The sequence below is a fragment of the Gymnoscopelus braueri genome (genome assembly GCF_963280865.1).
Source record: "Gymnoscopelus braueri genome assembly, chromosome: 8".
Classification (NCBI taxonomy): Eukaryota; Metazoa; Chordata; class Actinopteri; order Myctophiformes; family Myctophidae; genus Gymnoscopelus; species Gymnoscopelus braueri.
Genome location: NC_137609.1, coordinates 32,767,426 through 32,789,557, shown reverse-complemented (window position 1 = coordinate 32,789,557; position 22,132 = coordinate 32,767,426). Strand labels below are relative to the sequence as shown.

At 41.5% G+C, this 22,132-nt stretch overlaps 2 protein-coding genes across 5 annotated transcripts in view; one reads left to right on the top strand and one right to left on the bottom strand.

Moving 5' to 3' along the window:
- Positions 1-8,000, top strand: part of sms (spermine synthase) — a 14,702-nt gene extending 6,702 nt beyond the window's left edge. Inside the window, exons 6-11 of the mRNA XM_080434548.1 lie at positions 819-975; positions 2,282-2,369; positions 2,761-2,875; positions 3,369-3,448; positions 3,965-4,080; positions 6,168-8,000. Coding sequence (XP_080290674.1) covers positions 819-975; positions 2,282-2,369; positions 2,761-2,875; positions 3,369-3,448; positions 3,965-4,080; positions 6,168-6,198 — 587 coding nt within the window. The 3' untranslated portion in view covers positions 6,199-8,000. The remainder of the gene's footprint in view (positions 1-818; positions 976-2,281; positions 2,370-2,760; positions 2,876-3,368; positions 3,449-3,964; positions 4,081-6,167) is intronic.
- Positions 6,642-22,132, bottom strand: part of LOC308089686 (uncharacterized protein) — a 27,900-nt gene continuing 12,409 nt past the window's right edge. For all 4 annotated transcript variants that reach the window (XM_080434544.1, XM_080434547.1, XM_080434545.1 and 1 more), the window contains 15 exons: positions 21,961-22,090; positions 20,409-21,781; positions 19,961-20,195; positions 18,762-18,918; positions 16,798-16,959; positions 15,773-15,898; positions 14,977-15,022; positions 14,782-14,885; positions 14,343-14,467; positions 13,788-14,159; positions 13,209-13,492; positions 12,403-12,504; positions 12,050-12,114; positions 11,882-11,960; positions 6,642-8,626 (listed from right to left, as the gene is read on the bottom strand). In XM_080434544.1, coding sequence (XP_080290670.1) covers positions 8,523-8,626; positions 11,882-11,960; positions 12,050-12,114; positions 12,403-12,504; positions 13,209-13,492; positions 13,788-14,159; positions 14,343-14,467; positions 14,782-14,885; positions 14,977-15,022; positions 15,773-15,898; positions 16,798-16,959; positions 18,762-18,918; positions 19,961-20,195; positions 20,409-21,781; positions 21,961-22,090 — 3,464 coding nt within the window. In that variant the 3' untranslated portion in view covers positions 6,642-8,522. The remainder of the gene's footprint in view (positions 8,627-11,881; positions 11,961-12,049; positions 12,115-12,402; positions 12,505-13,208; positions 13,493-13,787; positions 14,160-14,342; positions 14,468-14,781; positions 14,886-14,976; positions 15,023-15,772; positions 15,899-16,797; positions 16,960-18,761; positions 18,919-19,960; positions 20,196-20,408; positions 21,782-21,960; positions 22,091-22,132) is intronic.

Genomic DNA, 22,132 nt, shown 5'->3' with positions numbered 1-22,132 from the left:
ATAGCAACATAAGTGTTTCAGAAAACTGTTTTAAACTGATATAGAAGACATTTGTAGAATCCCCAGAAGCAATAAGATTTGAGTTAGAAATGTTCGCTTAAAAAAATATATATACACAGTATTCAAAGATTTGCACACATTTTCAAGATTAAAAACAAATGGCAGATCAACAAGCTCATTGCCGCGCTATGAGCTTGTAGGTCTGCTATTTTTGAATAGCCAAAGAAATCTAAAAATGACACACAGATGCGTTCCCGGTCTTAACACATCGACCGCCAGAGGTTAATCTCATAATGTACTCACCAGTGCCAAGGTGTTTTTGTTGTTTTTTAGTTTTTTTCATGTCGCCATAGATCTTGTTAAAATCCTTAAGATTGAGCCGTACAAGGTCTGTTTACATCCGCGACATCCCACTGTATCTCCCAGTGAAGACCACGTGTCAAACGGGGTATCCATGTTGTAGTTAGAGCGGATTACGTTAAACAGTGAAATGCGAGGAGAAAAAACTACAGGAAGAGAATTGAGTTTCAGTTTCGTCTGTAGAACGAGAGCGGACGTGATCGTCAAAACCGGATCCCAAATAATTCTATTTCCGGTCATCAAACCGGAAACGGAAGTGGATCAAAAAAAATCCGAAAGTGAACCCGGAAGTGAATAGCGCGAAAAGACCGTGGACCGTAGGGCTACGGTCTCGGCGCTTAACAGTTGGATTTAACGGACCGTAGGACTACGTTCTTGGCGGTTAATGTGTTAATGGGTTAAGTAATATTTGATGTGCTAGACTTGCCAGTGATGTACTGTTGCGCATTGTGTTCCAGACATGGCAGAAAGTGATTTAGCGTACACCCACGCCATCATGGGCGGTGGACAAGAGGACTATGCCGGCAAGGAGGTGCTGATACTGGGAGGTGGTGATGGAGGGATCCTCGCCGAGGTTGTCAAGCTCAAGCCAAAGATGATCACCATGGTGGAGATATCCTTTCAGGGAAATTCCTTTCGACATGTGCTGGGGTTACAGGATTTCTCTCAACATGTGTATTTAAAGCAGGGTCCAGAACAACTGCTCAACAGGAATAAGGTGTGGTGACTTAACCCATTAAAACCGGGAAAGCATTGGTGTCTTCTTAGATTTTATACCGTGGCTATTCAAAAATAGCAGATATACAAGTGTCTTTCACAAGTGGTCTGGCACAATTAGGTTTAGCTAACATTGACTTTTAGATACTGTAGGTGAGTTAGTAATTGAAAAAAATTGTGATGTTATTATTAAAAAAATAGTATGGTCCACTGTAACCTATGATCTGCTGTCATTGTGGAAAAGTGATATGAAATTGGAGCATTAGCGTTTATAAGCAATTAAGCATGTACCTTACCTCCCAAGTCTAATGCTGAGTTTTGACACAGCAGTGCAGCACCGCACCATATGGCCTCCTACGGCCCAGCACCCAAAATATCTCCCGTGTCCATAGCACAATAGTACCCCCTCTCAAATCCACAGCTATGTGTAGACTACGGTCATTAATGTAACTAAGTACATAGGTGGAGATCATTGCTTCTTGCCTAACAATGTAATGCAAATAAGTGTCCAATCGTCCTGTACACCAAATGCAAATCACCTATGCAGGCAGTGTTCCAGCTATCGGTACGAACCAAATGGATCCTTTCTGGTCTGTAAACCCAGAGTGTAAAAATGGAACCAAATGGATGTTTGTTAATAAAACAATTTATTAACAAAAATATATACAAAACCGCAACAGCAAAACCAGTTTAAAATGTATATACAAATAAATAAATCAATCACAGCAAACTATATACATGTTCTGAAGTCTTGGGGGAGAGCAAATGCAGTCCTCACTTTAGTCTACCGAAACATCATGACCACAGCCAATCGGTTGCAAGCAGCATTTCACATCACCGGTTTGGGACTGTTTGGCCTGCCTCAGACCGCTCTGGGAGTGAGGCCAAAATTGGCACCCTTTTCGGCCCCACTGAGCCCACTTTGGCCCGGGTCTTTGTATATGGAAACGACGGCACAAGCGTGCGGTGCAGGGACTGGTAAGTGGAAACGCAGTATTATTATAGGTCTGGTGGATGCAAGCCATTCCAGGAAGTTTGAAGTCACAGCTTGGCAGAGGTGCAAGACTTTGCAAGTTGCTTGTACTTGGTCAACCCTCAGACATCACAATATGTATGCTTCTCTTTTACCATGTTTGTTATGTTCTGCCATGTATCCAGACCAGACATGTTTTTTGTTTATAATGCCTTGACAAAGTGTGCACATTGACCAAATGGTGATCGACGGATGCAGAACCTACATGAGGAAGACTTGCGGGAATGTCTTGGACAACCTGAATGGAGACTGTTACCAGGTGAGGCAGGAATTCAGTTAATTACGTTCTCTGCCCAAATATAAAAATGAATGAATGCTGATGGTCCGGAGAATATTGGGATGGATTGATAGACCAACTGTTCCATTCATAGTCTGGAGGAGCGGGAGTGGGGCTGAAATTAGAGCTACTGTAAAATGAAGAGGGAAACGATTTTGGAGTGAATTTGGATACAACATCTTGCAGTTCGTTCCGTTAACCAGTAGGGGGAGACAGGAAGCAAAGAAGGGATAAAGTTTGTTATTCAAGTTATGCTGTGTTATTTATCTGATAAAGCTGCTGTAAGCTTGCTAGCTAGATGATGTTTCGTGACACTTTGAAGGAAGAACATATTTGTTGTGAACTGTGAAATGGTGTTTGTCATAAATGCCAGGTCCTTGTCGAGGATTGTGTTCCCGTGCTGAAGAAGTACGTTCAGGAAGGGAGGACGTTTGATTACGTCATCAACGACCTGACTGCGGTCCCCATATCCACCTCACCGGAGGAGGGTATGTGTGCTATACGCATAAGTGATGTTTCAAAGCTTTAATAAATGTTTCAGCAAATGAAGCTGGTTTGGTACTCGCCTATGGAAATATGACACAGATTATCTGTTATGGTATGCTACCGTCAATGAGCAAAATAAATTGAATTGCCTGATCGCTCACTGTCATCAGATTACTTATCCTTAATGAACAGTTTTCTATATTTGTATTTATTTGTGATATTGATTGAAAGGAAAGATCAGCCTACTAAGCCAAAGTCATTGTATGTGTGAACACACTTGCTCTATATGTAAAGTGTCATTAGATAACTTGTCGTGATTAGGCACTGTGATAAAATGTAATTGAAAAAATAGGCAGAATAACCACTATAATACAAATCTAATTGAAATTCTCATGACATACAGGTTAATGTAATGGAAGTGGGCTGCCTGTTACAAACACAGTGTTGCTTTCTGTTGAGTTTTCTGGATTCTATTCATGTGTGAAACCTGTTTAGATTCTACATGGGAGTTCCTGAGTCTCATCTTAGACCTGTCAATCAAAGTACTACGTCACAGTGGGAAATATTTCACACAGGTAAATCCTTTCTTTAACATTTGGCTCTGATAAAGGGCCTCTTATCGTTCTGTAGGAATGTTGTGGGAAATGAAATGATAAAATGAAAAATAAATAGACTTCATTTGCATTTGAGTCCTTGGAAGCCTGCCAGCCTTTTTTCTTTGCCCTACAGATTATGATCTCAGATATGTCCCCGAAGGCAGTGGTTCCCAAACTCTTTAGCTCAAGACCCAAAATAGAAATTAATTAGACGTTTGCCCGGGACCCAAACTATTGAAAATAGCAAATCTACAAGCTCTCACCGTGTTGTTTTGCGCCGCGTTGCGAGCTTGTGGATCTAATATTTTCAATAATTAAATTATTCGAAATGATTTTATTTTATTTATGAAATACTGATGTTGGGAAAAAAAATTGGAATAGTTTTTAATTGATGAAAAGTTGTGACTTTTTTGTTGTAAACTTTTTTTTTAAATCTTTTGAAAAACAGTGGAAACAGCACCCTAAGGTTCTTTCCCTTATGTTTTGTGTCGACAGGGTAACTGTGCGAATCTAACTGAGGCACTTGGTCTCTATGAGGAGCAGCTGGGAAGGCTCTCGTGTCCCGTGGACTTCTCCAAGGAGGTGGTGTGTGTGCCCTCATACATGGAGCTGTATCCTTTTTTTTTAAAGAGCCCTATGGGTGGGTGCCAACATTTCTGAGTCTGATGCCGAAGTGCAAAATCTTGACATTATTTTGAATAACAAATGTGCACAAAAGGCTATGGTTTGGCCGATACATCGGTTGGGCGCTATTCATTTTAGACGTTTGAGCCTTTTGTACACATTGCTATCACTTGCGTAATGGTAATATGTATGTACAAGCATTATAGTAAACACATTATGCCTGTCCAATTAATTTTTTTTTTTTTAACATTGACTGTTTGGCATGTTCCAACATTGTAAGAGGCTATAATTTCTTTCTCTGAAGATAAAGGTATGTCAGGGAGTTTCCCAAACCGGCAAATCAAGTTAACATGCCGGAGAAGGTTATTTATGAATAGATGCAGTAGTTGAAGTGGGCAGTAACAGTACAAATATTTTTAGCTGATAAGAGTTACCTGCACTTTTTCCCATGAGCACCAGGTATGAATAGAATAGAATACATCTTTAATTGTCCACCAGGGTGGAAATTTTAGTTTGGCTCATCAAAACAAGAAACGGCAGCATAAAAAGCAGACAAGCAGTTAGTAAACACATGGACAGTCCTATTACACATGAAAAACTGTTCATGTCAATGTCTGTGGCTTAAATCTCATCAGCCACTTTGTAGAGTTAAGAATATTGATGGCACTTGACTTGGGATGAAGGACTTCTTGAATACATTTTTTAGTTGTCAGAGGCTCTATAGCAGTGGTTCCCAAACCTTTTAGCTCGAGACTCAAAAGAGAAATTTGATGTCTCCCTGTGACCCAAACTAGGGAAAATAGCAGATCTACACGCTCACAATGCGACACGTTGTGAGCTTGTTGATCTGCTATTTTCACTACTTCTTAAAAGGTATTTTTTAAATCAATGGAATTATTTTTTTCTTTTGAAAAATGTTTGATTCTATGTATTTTTTCTTAAAATGTTTGGCTTTCCATATGGCTTTAAGTTGTTAATATAATTTCAGTTAAATATAAGGATTTTACTGTGTAGGCGTACTCGGAACTATCATCATTTATTCTAGTCGCTCCTTATTCCCTTCATTTTCCATATCCCAGTACTCTTAATACCTGTTGACTGCTATTTCATAAAATATTTGCTATGTCAAATACAAATCTATTTTGACATGCCCATATGGAAGACCTTTTATTTAGTGGCCAACCTAAATCTAAAATAAATTAGTCAAAATATATAAAATTTTTAGTATATTTAGAAATGTAAGTAAAAATAAATAAATTACTGCAAATGTAATACAGAGTGGGTTGCTGATAACATGCAGAGTTCCTGATTTGTATACTTCTTATAAAGTTTCAAGTAGAGCCCGCTGTGGGACTGTTTTCTTAATCCCGCTCCCGCTGGATTTCTGACGATTACCGCCTGCGCCGCAATGTTTAAAATTTCTGACCACTGCTCCCACCGGCAAAACAAAAATGTAAGGGTTGTTTAGTCCCACATACACCTGCAATATTAGCGTCTAGTGCCGCGTAAGCGCACGCACGAGAGAGAGAGACTGACTGCGGGCAGTGCCCATGTACACACATGGAGCTGCTCTGTGTGAGAGAGAGAGCTCACTCGTTTTAACCCAAACATTGGCAATTCAAAGACAAAATTAATACAGCAACAGACATTACAGCACCACAGACAGCGACACAGTGGGCTCCGCTGGACTTACAGTAGATTATTAAATAGATGCATTATGCACATAACCAGTTGGGAACAACGTTCCCCACATGACCAAACATGCTTCAGGTGCCCTATATCCGGTTAAATGCGGACGTTGCAGGATTTTGTGAGGTATTTAAAAACTGCCTGAGCCCGCAAGATTTGCATCAGATCCCGCATAACCCGTGGGATCCCACTTCCAAGCACTGAATGCAACACATAATTGTAATCTTTCAAACTGCTTTTCACCCTTTATCATCTGAAGAAGGGGCCAATGTTGGATTTACAAACAATTCCTCTGAGTAGGAGCAAGATTTGCAGTGGATGTGCACAAATGCTATATTAAAGTTGTTTTTTATAGTATGATCTGTTCCTTAATACAATGTCTCAGATGGGTGTTCTACACGGTATGGAAGAAGTAGAGCCCTCCCCTCCACCCTCCCCCCGCCTGCCTGCTGAATGTGAAATTCCCTTCCCCTTGTAAGCTGTAGCACTGCGGGGAGAGATGACCCTGATTTTAGTATCCCTCTGTGTCAAAACGTTCTTCCTACCCTGTTTTAGATGTCTTGTTTTATCATCGTATGTGTTCGTTCAAACCTCAGAGATTGTAATTTTTTCCTTTTTTATTTTTTTCATTTTCTTTTGTCGTTTTGTCCAATGTGTGGCTTGGATTGTTTTTTCTTCTGCATGTGCTCTCAAGACTGATTGGCAAGTCACTGATTTGATACACTGAGATGTAGGGTAACTTTTACACATTTGTTACCTTGGTTTTACCTTACTTTTTGAATCTCGAGATACACCGCTCCTTTTTGCGTGGTAGAGACCAGCATAACCTGAGCACAGTTGAAGTTGATTGCTTGTTTGGGTTTTGTTTTGTTTTATTTTCTGTCACTGTGGCTTGCGTGTGGTTTGATTCTCGGTGCTTTGCGGGATGTGTAAAAGGCAGTTTGACCCTGCCCATTGAGTAGGGATGGGACCATATGAAAACGTCATGTCACGGTTATTGCGGCCAAAATAATTGAGATTCACAATATTAATGTGATAATCAAAATAAAGCAGGGAGGAGCAGATTATATTTTAAAAAGCCTTTATTGCCGCATGGCTAATGGCTACTATGTTAGCCATGAAGCTAAATGTGTTTCATCACATTCATATACAGTTTAACAATATCATAATGTAGGGAACATTAAACGTCAACATTAGTCATTGTTGCATTAAGTAGACTTAACTTACTGTAATGTTGGATCTGTACCTGCAGTTTGTCAAACAGAGCTGGGTGGTTATAATGGAGATGCGTTGATGTTGATTACCGGACACAGTGTTGAAGTTACGGAACACATTACATATATGTTTAGTATTGAATCCAGAGTATTTCAACACGTCCAATTTAGTTGTAGAGGATAAGCTTCTTCAGTCATGGTAACCTCGTGTAGTACAAGTATGGAAGCCTGGATTCTAAATGTAGATAGTGCTAGCCTGTTGAGAGCCCGCCTACTACAAAATTACAATTTCCACGTATATGGATTCAGACGGACTGTTTCCGTATCTGCCATTTCTCTCTAGACCGGATATGAAACTAGGCAAAATGAATTGATTCCGATAAACAATATTGTGTATCGTCCCATCCCTACCACTGAGACTTTTAAAGCCTGTGTTATACTTGTCGTGCGTGGGTGTCGCACACCGAAAATAGCCGATCTACAAGCTCACAAGATGTCGCAGTGCGACGAGGTGTGATATTGATCAGCTATTTTTGGTGCGTTGATACACGTGCACAACTAGAATAAGTATAAATCAGGCTTAAATGCTAAAAGTCCAAAAATGTTCTAAAAGGGAAAAGGATCTTTCTTTGGTGCTTGTATCGCTTTTATGTGACATTTTTTAATTATTATTATATAGCACCTTCTTAGTTTCTCCTGCTGGATTTTGTTTTTACATATTGGGTTTTGACTTTTCTAAAACTTTATTGGGTGGATGTACTGTAAAGGACATGAATGGAAAAAAAAGAAGTGAATGTTGCTTGCATAGATACAGACCACATTCATGCCTTTGATGAACATTGTGTTGCTTTTGTTACATTTATTTATTTGACAGTTCACCGAATGCTTATTTTGCCCCGCTTTAAAATAAATAACTTTTGTTAAGCAGTGGCCACCTGCAACTAAAAACTAAAACAAAGGGTTGGAAACAAATGTCTTGAATAAATTCAACACGGTCTGCAACAGTTAATTGTATGTCATATACGTTTTAAACAACAATGCAATGCAGAATGTTTGCATCAGAATTTGAATCACTGATACAGTTTAGTAAGTTTGAAACTCATGGAAACTTTATTTCATAACATAACAGAAATATGCGTTCAGGAGGTATTTACAAAGAGAGGGACTGGTAATGGTTGTTAATTATGTCACCTCATAGAACAGAGATGTACATTAGATTATCACTGGAAGACAAATGCAAAACATCTTATGTAAACAATTGCCTAGCTTAGCTCAAAGACACAGAATAGTACTGAATATACATAAATCAAGCTATTTCCATGACTCCTGCTTCAGACAGTTCTGAATAATCATGCAAATAATGTTATGTAAAAATACAACAACCTCAGATTACATCAATCTCTCTCCCAAAAATAGGTGATCTACAAGCTCCTAACGTGTTGCTTTGCGATGCGTTGTGAGCTTGTAGATCGCCTATTTTCGCAGAATGTTCGCCCCATAGAATAGGGACGCTAGGTTTCGAGTGGTTAAGGTGTTGGCTGGTTTCTGTACTGACTGTTGATCTCATTGAGGATGACGTCTGAACGGGGCTCTTCATTGGCTGTGATTGCTCTGTCGTCAATTGGATTACCTGCAGTGGGGCACAGAGTTTTACATTCATTATTACAGTACGGTTCTTTCAACAAAAGAAATCACCAGTAGAAAGTAATACATATTTTGATGTTGGCTCTTAACAGCAAGGTACCAGCACATTTCAATAAAACAGCGGTTATTCTTTGAAGACCACTACTAAAGCTTGTTTTTTTTATACATTTGCATCTCTGAATGAAAATCCCACAAATAAATTATTTAAAATTAATTGTTTCGTCCTTTTAATTCTGTTATACTGTTTCTAGTGAACTGTGTTAAAATAAATAATTTGGATTCATACCAGTAATACTTAATACCATGACTCGATGTATTTCTCTAAATTACACTTTCACTCCCCTACAAGGGAAGGGGAGCTACCGTAGAGGAGCCTGGAGTAATCTGGCCAACATTTGTCTTACTATATTATGTTGATATAAACCCCTTTTTTAACAAAACATGTCATACGATAATTATGTTATGCAAATGTGCCATACCATAAATGCCTACTACAGTATGTTGGGGGAAAAAAGATAGTATACTATGTCATGTGACTTGACTTGAAGTCTCAAGTCAAGATATGGCTCAAGTCAAGTCATTGGGGTTGAAGCCTAAGTCAAATCCAGAGTCTTTGGCATTCAAGTCCAAGTCTTTTTTTGATTTGATGAAGCAAGTCAACAAATTTGTGACTTTTTGCAGGTGAGGAAACTTAAGCTCTGGTTGTAAAGTCCTCTCCTGCCATATTGTGGCTCATATTTTAACTGCAGTGTGCACTCTTCACATCAAACAGCAGGTGCCATTCAAGCTCTTGTCACATTATAATGTCACGATTCTCACACATTTTTATTGATAGATTATTTTTCTTTACTTCGATCGATTTTCGTGACACCCCTACTGCAATGCCTAAAATTTGCCATACCATGCCATGGTGGTACCATCAGTGGTAATTTCAAACAAGATACATATATAACTCCCCAGGGGCCTATTAAATAAGCGCAGCACCGAGTGCCGCGCTATGAGCTTGTAGATCTGCTATTTTTGAAAAATCTTGAAAATGTGTGCATATCTTTGAAATATATATAAATTTTTAAAGCGAACATTTTCATTCAAATCTTTGCTTCTGGGGGTCCCTGGCACAAAACATTTTCAGATGGGGGTCCAGGGCCAAATGTATATCAATTTAGGGGTCCTTGGCATGAAAAAGGTTGAAAACCACTGTTCTAAATGGCAGTGGTTCACAAACTTTTTAGCTCAAGAGTCTTGAGGCTTGGGTCCCGGCTACCGGGGAGACATCAAATTTCTCTTTTGGTACTGGGGGGGGGGGGGGGTGCCAGGGGGTCCCCAGCAAAATGTTATAATTAAATATGGCTCTTTTATTGCTACTTTTAACTTTTTAATGGATCCTATGTAAGTAAAGCCTGATAAAAGTGTCAAACTCCCAAAATCCACCAGAATACTGGAATTACATCTACTCTGTTAAAAATGTCCTGGGGGGGGGGACCCCCAGCGTGGTCAAGAGCCGCCCCTCCCCCCTGGGAAAAAAAATCTCCTGTTATCGGACGGTCTGAGGTTGGCAGGTATGCATGCATGCAATGTAGAGATTACATGGAATCCATCTATTTATAAATCTGCAGTGCCGTCCACGGCAGGCGCGTCAATCCCGGGGGGGACGGGGGGGGGGGGTTTCGTCTCCCCCCACCCACTTTTGAAATCATGCACTCATAAACACGATGTATTTTAAAGTATTTATTTGCCCCCCCCCCCGTGTAAATCCCAAAATGGTTTGGTCTGCAGCACCGCCTTCCTCCTCAATGCACAGTGAAAACACACTCGCCCCATAACACACTCGCCCCTATTTTTTTCGCCGACTGAGGCCGCCGGGGCGAGTGTGTTTTGGGACGAGCGTTCTTGTATTCTATCCCGGCCACACATCAACATCCAACATGTGGTTTCACCGGCTTGTTTTCAAGTCGAATTTGGGGAAAGAGCTCAACAACAATATAATGAGAGGATACAAGAGCTATCTGTGCTGGCTCAGTGCAAAGTGTGCAGATTTAAGCAAGTATTTTAAAACAATGAAAGCTACCGAGGAAAAAGAAACAGAAAGTGATAGACCCCCGCCGACTCAAACTAACGACCACGGGAGTTTATCATCAAATCCAAAGATTCGTTGTGTATAATTAATTATAAACAAACAACCTGGTGCTTCCAAGTTGGGGGGTAGTTTGACCAAAACCGAAGGTATTGAAGAGGAGGACATGGAGAATGTTACGGTCATCAGAGATCAAAGGATTTAGCAGCTGCCATTCTGATAATGTTAGGAGAATGGACCTAGAGTGGACCAGGCAACAGTGGCACTACAAACAGGTAGGGTCCAACCAAGTGTTTCCAAATGGACTGCAGTCTGCACAGAACCCTATCCATCAGATCCAAAGTAGACTAGGTATTTTTTTGCGACCAAAAGACCATGTATTATGCAAGTACATAATGAAGTTGACCAAAGTTTCTCAGGTGCATTTATATTTGTTATATGTGTCTGCCTATCCTCTGAAACAAACCAACTCTAAGTGCGGCTGCCTGGTGATGAGTACGTTTACTACGTTAATATAAAGCAAACTTCATGTTCTGAACAAAACTCACAAGTCTCTGTGGCAAACCTTCTGTTCGTTATACTTTACAGTAGCTATTGATAATCGTAGATGGTTGATGATCAATTCCTCTGCTCATTATTTGAAACAGCCAGTGGTGGGTAAAATAAAGTTTTACTCCTACTTGGCTGTGCCTCGGCCTGTGTTTTGCCTTGAGGAGATCAGGGCTACTCATCCCCAAGTAATTTAGAATAATAAAAATAAATGTTAAAATAGTAAAAAATTTGATATTAAATCAGTAAAATCAGGCAAAAATACGAATTAAATAACATAAACGTAACCTAACTCTAACCCTAAAACCGAATAAGAATACACACAATACAGATATTGCGTAATACATATCTCTAACAGGGCTATAATGTCAATGACCAAACACTGCCTAATAGTCCGGTGGCCCAGGCTTCCACATTGAATTATTGAAAAGAGAAAGGTCAAACCAGCACTGGATTAAGAGGATCAATTGGTCATGAATGAGACTGAAAGCCATGGTCTCATGCATATTATTGTAATCCTGATATAATGATTATTAATTGCATACATGCATACAAAAATGGACCATTCTCAAGAGTTAAATTAATGTTAACATAACCATGAGTATATTTCTTGCTCACCGATGCCATTGTATGGTTCCGATGATGGGTCATTGACAAGCAAAGAGGAAGGGCTGGAGGAGTTGTTGGACTGAGAAGCCTTGAAGGAGAGAAGACGTTCCCCTAGTTAAATTCTATTCTATTGACATGTATTATACTGTATATACAACAAATATAATATATAGTTACCGAAGAATGCCTTGTATTCGACTGTGTGTGACTCCATGTCTTCTGTGTTGCTGTGCGACTCCATTCTATGAAGAGACACATTTAACACGGAAAAAGGTCAAATGCCTGTAAAATCTCTGTTTACACAAATACGTTTACAACTTGTCTTTCACTTTGTTTTTCGAAGAGACAAGAAAACTATTCAAATCTATTGTCTGAAATTTATTTTATTGTAAGAGGCAATGTGTGATTTTTCACATTTTGTTTACAACCTTATATGGCCTCAGTATCAGATGCCAAGAACATATTGTTCATATTATAATTCCGTAAACTTATGTATCACTTGTATCCACGTTGCAAAGTTTGAGACTAACCTGAGTTCTCTAACAGTCTCAGGTTGCCACAGCACAGGTAGGTCCTCCACTGTTTCCTCACATTTTCCTTCACCGCACAGTGGAACACAAAGATAAAGAACCCTGCAAGACAAAAATGGCCCTTTAATTTTTTATTTTTTTTAGAGTAGACAATTTTTCTTTACCCTTTTATCTCCCCAATTTAGTAGTTATGCCAATTGATTCCTCCCCACACACATTTCTGTGTTGTCACTGCTGTCGTATCCTACTGACTCAGCTACCAGTGAGGAACCCCCACCAGGAGGACATGGCCTTCGTCCTACTCCTCCCGCCCAACACTCCCCGCTGACAGGTGCCGCCCCAGCCCATAGGAGTACGTGCAGTGACCATTATCACCCTCCCTGCCCGGCTTCCGTCCCCGGAACACAAGCCAATTGTGTTTGTGCAGACGCTCGACAAAGCCGGATGCATCGCGGTGGATTTGAACCCACAACCTCCGTGGTGGTGGGCAGGGACTTTACCACCGCGCCACCGAGCGTGTTTTTTCCTATTTCTTTCAGACTTTTTTTAACCACGCATCGTACTATGCATCATAAAATGGTTGGAGGTTCATTGGTGTGGCTTGCCATGCCCCATTTTCTAATTGGTCGATATTTTATATATTGTAACTTTTATACCTATATTTCTTTTTATATATTAATTGGCCACACACAAATGATATAAAATACAGAATTCATTATTATTATTAGACTGGAACCCTAATAAAACTACACAAATTCCTGCACGTACTTCCTGCTTTGTACAGGTCAAAGTCAAGTGAAGCTCACCCTGGAAGGAGTTAAAGATGGCAAACAGGTACATGAAGGCCAGACTCACAGGCCCCCATGCAAAGAAAGCAAAGCCCCAGGTAAGGCCCAGCAGCATAGTGATTCCCATCACACTGCGTACGTCCTGTAGTGCGCTGCGTTGCTGCTGGTTGTGGGGGTTCTGCTTCTTGATGCGACACAGCTGCACCATCACCACCACAAACATGCTGCAGTTGAACACAAAAATGACGCAGAAGTACGCCACCACTGCCACGTAGAAGGCGATGTCGTTTTTTAGCCAACAACTGTGGGAGAGAGGACAAGGAGAGCGTCTATGGACAGGTTTCAAAATCTTAGTGGGATTACAGTTAGCAATGTAGGCGTTTAGCAGAGCGCTTTTATCTAGAATGGCTCACAAAGAACAAGATCGAAGTAAGAGCCAACATTTTGGAAATATTCTGCTGCCAGAAATTCCCAAAACACCATGATACCAAGATCTGAATATTACTCACAAAACAACCTTTCAAAATGGTGGACGTGTAATTTTTTAATGAAACCGTTTATTCGCTATTGTTTTAAAAAATCACTGTTAAGACTCACAAGTCGTCCGAAGTGCCATCGGTGTACTTCGCATAGGTGACCAGGCCGTAGTTGTCCTTGTCAATCGCGATGACGATGATGACCACAATGAGCGGGACGCCCCAGCCAACCAGTGATAACTTGAGCATGTGGTTCGAGATGTAGGTATTGAACACCTTGACAAGGCTCAGGTACATGTGCACCCCCTGCAGCCCCATCCAGGCGAAGGAGGCCAGCAGGAAGTAGTGGAGGAACCAGGCCGTGGAGATGCAGAGGCCCACGGCTTCCGGGTAGAGAGCCAGCCAGGCGTCCACCAGGAACGTCAGGTTGAGCAGCAGCAACGCCAGACACTGTTGCATCAGGATCTTAGCTCGGATGTCCTTATGCAACTTCCTGCAAGCGGTCAAATAGAAAGGAAAGAACCGCAACCGTCGCTGGGTTTAGTGGTGTCAGTCTGACTGTGATTTGTCTCTAAGCTTAGAAGTTCATGTTCAGACCTTTGTTATCGAAGAGAAGGAATAAATATACAACATGATGTAGCTACAATCAGGTGCAGCATGTGGCTTTCTGACTCACCCAAAGGACATGTACGTGAGCAGGGTAATGCACAGGAAGATAGCGGAGATCCCGCAGCCAATGTATGTGATGTAGGTAAGGATTGTTGCGTTTATGCGGCTGACTAGGGTCTCTCTGGCAATGTCCTGTGAGAATAATTTGAACAACAATTTCTAAATAGTAAAGACTGAAGTGAGGAAATTAACAAATGCACTTTGAACACATTCCTTGAGCTGCCATCTATGCAGCACAATGTAACATTGTATCCTTTCATGTAATAATAAACACTGTCTGCTAAATGTGGGTTTCAACGTGTATCACAGGTATTTAAAAATAAAAATACATGTATGAAAAGCACACTTCTCAGTAATCAATAAAATAATCGACAGCCTTATGCACCAGTTATTATATTTGGATGAATGACATGAATCTGAAGGTAACAGTTTTACCATGTACATACCAGTAGTATAGCAAAACTGGTTAGGTGGTCACAACCACAGGTGGTCACGTTATCCGTGCTGTTGCGGACATGGCAGCCAGATGGATTCCATCCGCCTGCTCCATCTGCAGCACCACATCATAGCAAATCAACATTTCTGTGATCGGAATTCATATTTAGTATATCTCTATTTCATTCAGACAGTGGACAACTTACCATTTCTGGAAAAGTCCCAGAACACACATGTGGCCACAAAGTTAGCCTGTGGTAAAGAATATAAAAGAAAATATATCAGATTATGATAGATAATTCAATTCAATAATGTTTATTGCGAACGCAGCGGAAGGAGGCGCGCCGAAGGCGCGCCTCCGCGCAAGTGGAGCTTACTATGAAACCGTGCTCGGGTTGTGTCTCTCTCTGTGTCTCTGTGTGCACTGCCTCTCTGTGTCTCTGTGTGCACTGCCTGTGTGCAGCTCCTCTGACATAAGTAAATGTCCAATTTAGACGTACCATACATCAAATGAAAGGTCTTTGAAAACTGAACACACCTGTCAAGGTTGTGTTTAAGCCCGCCCCTTCCCCCGGAAGCCACGCCCCGGAGAAGGCTCCTAAAAACTCCCCATTGAAACCCCATGTTAAATGAAAAGTGCCCGAATCGCTCCGAAACTTTTTCTACCCCCCCTAAGTGGGGGTCTACGAACAAATACTTCGGGCTCGGATTTTGGCTCCGCCCCCCGGAAGTGGGTGAAACAGGCACTTCAAACACTTTGTTGAATTGTTCAAAAACATTCAAAGTTTTTTTTTTGTGAATTTGTATTTTTATAAGATGCTCCTTTTAACGCAGATTTTTTTTGTATTTTATTTTTATTTTTTCATTGGTTACTTCTTTTTTAACTTATTTTTTTCATATATATATATATATTTTTGCGTTCGCTTCCCGCGTTCGCGCGTCTTACTTGTATTTATATACTGTATACCTATATGTATATATATATTCAGTTGCACAACTCACCGGAATAGGTTCCGAGATCTTCAGGTGAATATAGACATCTTCCTTCAGTCCTGTGATGGTCAGGTTGGCCACACTGGCTCCCACGATCCCACTGATCAGCCTGCGCTGAGTTCCCAAAGATTTGTCCTAAAGATAACATTTGGAAACCACTGAAATTTCTAATCTTGAAGCTGCAATCTTGATTTGAATCATTGTCTTCCACATGAGAGACCACATTCCTACCACTCTGCCAATAAGGTCTCTCCACTTGATCAGTGGAGATATTGCACTATGAGCTTCAGGCAGTGCTAGTGGTCCACCGCCTGACACCTGGGTCTAAATTTCTCAGTGGAATAGTAGGGAGACCACGTCCAACCACTGCAGATGTGCTACCATACAGAATGGTTAAAATAACGTTTTATTAATTCATATTAGTTCCGGATTGCAGCTTTAAACTGGTTAAATGATACCAGTGTTGACATCATTTGGAAAAAAACCCACATACCTGGCACTACCTACGTTTTGTATGCCACCCGAACAGCAAAAGTTAAAGATGGAGTGCCATGATATTTTTCAACCCTAAAACCTGATCATAAGGTATTATTATTATGTAAGGATTTTTTTCAACAAAAAAAAAGTGTACAGTAAGTGTTAAAATGTTGTTTTTATGTAGACACACCCACCAGTGCATTAAGTATACCTGGTTCTCACCTTAGCACCTCCTCCACCACCTTAGCACCACCCACCTGTCCTAGTCCCTCCTCCTCCTCATGCCCACACCTGTTGTGTTATGATAATGAGGGGGAGGGTGTGGGCTTTGTGATGTCACTAAAGCGCTGTTTCTCTATTGGCACGTTTGACCCTCAAGGTTTCAGCCTCCAGGAAGAAACTCCAAATAGTCAGAGAAGACATAAAACACCATAAAACACATGAAAAACAGAAAAAGTGCAAAAACATGGCACCACCTCTTTAAATGAACACTCATGTTTCACTCGGTTTTGATGGAATCATGTGGTCCTGCTTTGGCTTGACTAGTGAGAGCATACCTGGAACAGTGTGTTCTTCTGGTAGAAGTTGAACTGGACTCTGGAGGCCTGCTGCTGCTCCTGAGAGCTGAGGTGCTGTGTGAGAGACGGCGGCAACCTGACTGAGGCTTGAGGCACAGTTGACGTTTCTCTCGCACTCCTGGCTCTGCGATCGCCACGGACCTACAGGACAGGACAAATAGGACAGTTAACCCATTGATACCTGGAACGCATCTGTGTCACTTTAGATGTCTTTGGCTATTCAAAAATAGCAGATATACAAGCTCATAGCGCGGCACCGAGTGCCGCGCTATGAGCTTGTAGATCTGCTATTTTTGAAAAAAATCTTGGAAAAAAAATATTGAAAGAAAATGTTTTAGATTTTTTTTTTCAAAATGTTTCAAAATTTCAAAACTTTCAAAAAACCTCAGGTCTTAAAGGGTTAATAAAGTGATTCCAACCACTGGACAGTATGCATCACTGGCACTGCTACTGCCATTCCATATTTCTAGCCTTGGCTCTTCTATTCATTCTTCTAGCACCACAGGACTATTGTTTTTGGCACCATGTCTGAGTGCCTTGTCCTGCTTTCTATTGATGATCTTGGAGCTGAATCTTATGCCATGGTTGCAGTTGTTGTACACAGTGAGTGGATAAGAATGGCATCAGCTAAGTGCTTAAAATGAAAGACACCCTGAAAACTCTGAAAGATAGAGATATCTGGCTTCAATTTCCAAGGGGTTACTTTTTATTTGGTAAATGGTGCATTTATATACCACCAGTGATGCTAGGTTTCATGTAGTTAAACAGATTTAGTTATTCTCATGTGCTAATATGGGAGGATTAATGGTTTGGGGCCCGGGTAGCTCAGTCGGTACAGAAAAGTTTGACTTTGGACCACAAGGTTCTGGTTTTGATCCCGGGATCTGCCAGCTCAGCGTATGAGTAGCACGGCATGGGTAAGTAAGTACTGGGAGCTTATGGTAGGTGTTGCGCTCCACCTCAGCAATCCATCTCCCAGGGGAGTAGTACATTGAAAAGCGACTAGACACCCTCATTTTTGCAGATAATGACGAAGCCACAGTAGAAGCTTCAGTGAATGGGTGAAGTTATATAATAATACAGTAATGTATATAGTTTAGAAAACATCTAATCGATTTCCAAATATCAGATTTGACATTACACCTAGAAACCCCATTCAAACTTCAAAATGTTCATCTTACTGTGGACATGTTTGCCTGAAAAGGAATCTTTGAAATGTTTCATAGTTTTAGAAATATACTCAGAAATGTATAATGGAGACCAATGGAAGATTTTGGGACCTAAAAAAAACACTTTCACCTAGAAACTCCATTCACAGTTCAAAAATTCCACCTTACTGTGGACATGCATCCTTGAGATGTTTTACTTTGAAATGATTTGTAGTTTTTGAAATATTCAACTTTAAGCGCCCAATGCATTGTCAATGTCAATGGACATTTAAAGGGGGAAAAGTACAAACTTTGGCAGGCTACTAGTCCTACATACTTACTGTAACATGGTAACAGTAGGTCACATCAACATGCCAACAACGCCGCATTGTGACGAGTTGTTGGCTTGTAGATGTGTTCTTTTCAGCAAGCAACAGCGTCGTACAACAGAGTATAAATTAGGCTTTAGTAGCCTTTCCAGACATGCTTCCACCTGTACAAACCTCATTAAAATCTAGCCAATCTTCCATCATCATCCCAATAAAAAACGTGCAACTACACACAATTCAGAAACCACCTCCTCAATTGACTGCAGAGTTAATGAAAAAAGTCTAGGATGAAATGAAGAAAATGTGCACTTCAATATATTAAACTGCTGCCCACTCCCAAGAGCACCTCAGCGCCTCCCTTTAAAATATTGCTTCCAGCTCCCCCTGACCTTCTCTGTACACCCCCTGGGGGGCTGTACCGCCCCCATTGAGAAAACCTACTAACTTATTAATGTCTGTGTCATACCTGTACAGTTTTGGGGTCTGATATAGAAAAAGTGGTCTCCTGAAAGTTGCCGCCGTCCACTGTTTTCACAGAGAGTGCCAGAGCTTTGGACAGAATGGTCTCTGTATCTCCTGGAAAGACCAGCTTCAGTCCCACTGTATCAACAATTCCTATGAGCCTGATACAAACAATTACAGCTTTATTATTAACAGCAGTAGTAGTAATAATACAGTAATATACTGCATTGTTGTCTTTACAAGCACTCAGTAAAATCTGTATTGTTAATTTCACTGGTTGTTAATTTAACGTAAAAATGTATCGTTTGACTTGCTGGTATATATCAAACAGACATGCCAGTTTAATGCCAACATATAAAATGGGAAATATCAGGAAAGTGAAAAAATAAAATGTATCTACTATAAAGTAAAAGTTTTGGCTGCGTCTGTGGGGGGCAGGCGGCCCATAAGGATGGGATGCTCCAATGTCAGCGCAAATCGAGCATGCCCATATATGGACTGGGTATGCCGATGTCTAAATCTGTCAGTCCTTGTCCCTTTTATGCCCAGATCCCTGATGTCATCAGTATATGCCCATATATGATCATGCCCCCTTTTGTGCCCATATATGGAGCTGACTGATTTGTTTGCGCCTGATGCCATGACGACACATTGATGTTAGACAACATAGTCCATATTTGGGCGTACCTGCATGGGAACTCCTTATTTTGGTTATAGAGACATGAGCGTGACGATGTGGTCCGCTTGCCCGCCCACCGGTCAGTCCTCCCTTAAAGGAGTAGTTCAACCCATCCTATATTAAAATTGTCTTAAAAGAGTAGTTCACCCAAACAAAAATCTTATTTTCTATCAATTACACACCCCATGAAGCCTTGAATTCATGGAGATTTCTTTAGTTTTTGTTGCATTCCTGAGCCAATCATTGATGACTGGGTCATCTGTCAGTAGGAGACTCAGTAGGAGACTCAGTAGGAGACTCTGCCGCTCATCAAATTATTGGCTTAGGGATGCGACAAAAACTAAAAAATCTCCATTAATTCAAGGCTTCATGGGGTGTGTAATTGATTGAAAATAAGTAATATTTTGACTCCTTTAAGCCTATTTTAATATGGGATGGACTGGACATGCTCAACATCAGTGCAAATCGGTGACAACTGATGTTATAATTCAGTCAACCTGAATGTTCTCGTCATCACAGCTGACCTTTTGGAAGAGGAGGCCACCGTCTCTGAAGGGGCATCCAGTAGGTTGCTGACGATATTGATCGAGGTGTTCCCCAGGGCCAGGCTGACGTTGGGCCCACTCAGGAGAGCCTCCAACTCGGACACCAGCTGCTCCACCTGACTGGAGTTGAGTTTGGAAACGTCGTTGGTTAACTCCAGCAACCTGTCAGCAGCTTGCTCATTGCTGTCCCCTGTTTGGTTGGTGGTTGGTGATTCTGAGGGCGATACACTATATCAATTATTTTATGTTCCAAGCTTTTATGAGGCTATGCAGCAGAGTCCAAGAACAGCCGTTTAAGAACAGAAAGTATGAAGAAAGTAAGAACCTTTGCTCGTTTAACTTTAGATGAGCAAACCCATGAAAAGTTTAGTTTGTTTCCGATTTTGAAGGCAACACATTCTTGCACACATCCAAGAGGACATCATACCTGTGATGGTGGTGGGGGCATTTGTCGAGTTTCCAGAAGGCTTCAAAGGATCTCCGGTAGTGGTAGTTGTGGTTGTAGTTGTAGGTTTGTTGGGTTGTACTGTGGTCACTGTGGTCTTGCCAGCTGTAGTTATAATATTGTGTGGGGAGGATGTTGTGCTCGTTGTATTCAATGCGGTTGCTGTTGTGTTCACAGGGGCGGAGCTAGTTGTTGTATTCAATGGGGATGGGGTTGCTATCACAGGGGCGGAGCTAGTATTATTCAATGGGGTTGCACTTGAGTTAGCAGGGGTGGAGCTAGTTGTATTCAATGGGTATGAGGTTGTGTTAGCAGGGGCAGAGCTAGTTATATTCAAAGGGAATGAGGTTGCGTTCACAGGGGCGGAGCTAGTTGTATTCAATGGGTATGAGGTTGTGTTCACAGGGGCGGAGCTAGTTGTATTCAGTGGGGATGAGGTTGAATGCACAGGGGCGGGGCTAGTTGCATTCAATGGGAATGAGGTTGTGTTCACAGGGGCGGAGCTAGTTGTATTAAGTGGGGATGAGGTTGAATTCACAGGGGCGGGGCTAGTTGTATTAAGTGGGGATGAGGTTGTGTTCACAGGGGCGGAGCTAGTTGTATTAAGTGGGGATGAGGTTGAATTCACAGGGGCGGGGCTAGTTGTATTCAGTGGGGATGAGGTTGAATTCACAGGGGCGGGGCTAGTTGTATTAAGTGGGGATGAGGTTGTGTTCACAGGGGCGGAGCTAGTTGTATTAAGTGGGGATGAGGTTGAATTCACAGGGGCGGGGCTAGTTGTATTCAATGGGAATGAGGTTGCGTTCACAGGGGCGGAGCTAGTTGTATTCAGTGGGGATGAGGTTGAATGCACAGGGGCGGGGCTAGTTGCATTCAATGGGAATGAGGTTGTGTTCACAGGGGCGGAGCTAGTTGTATTAAGTGGGGATGAGGTTGAATTCACAGGGGCGGGGCTAGTTGTATTCAGTGGGGATGAGGTTGCGTTCACAGGGGCGGAGCTAGTTGTATTAAGTGGGGATGAGGTTGAATTCACAGGGGCGGGGCTAGTTGTATTCAGTGGGGATGAGGTTGTGTTCACGGCGGCGGGGCTAGTTGTATTCAGTGGGGATGAGGTTGCGTTCACAGGGGCGGGGCTAGTTGTATTCAGTGGGGATGAGGTTGCGTTCACAGGGGCGGGGCTAGTTGTATTCAGTGGGGATGAGGTTGCGTTCACAGATATGGACGTGGTGTTTTGCAGTACAGTGGTGTTTATAGGTACTGGTGTTGTTGTGTTTGAGCTGGGTGTTGTGGGAGCCGATGGAATGATCCAATTACACTGTTCATCCAGGAGCATGCACACACTTTGTCCTTTTGGACTAGAAAGAGAACGAGACATACAAAAGTGAATATGCTGTTCAGATAGAAATGTGACATAATGTTGCATATACATTATGTAAAAGGATACAGTACAGTACTTAGCTCTGGCCTACATGACAAGTTTCTAATAGGTTTGGTCAAGTTATTATTCAATTTAATGAAGGGAGATTATACAAACCATGAGTAAGTGGCTGTGAGTTCAGCCACTTCAGGTAAACAAAAATCAGAAGGCGGTAGTGAATCCAAGGAAACAAAAGTGAAGTTTGACTGGAGTGGATTTCCAGCAGCTCTTGAATGCGAACAAATTGCTGTGTGGTTGATAAGTTCAGACATGAATGACAAGCTCTACT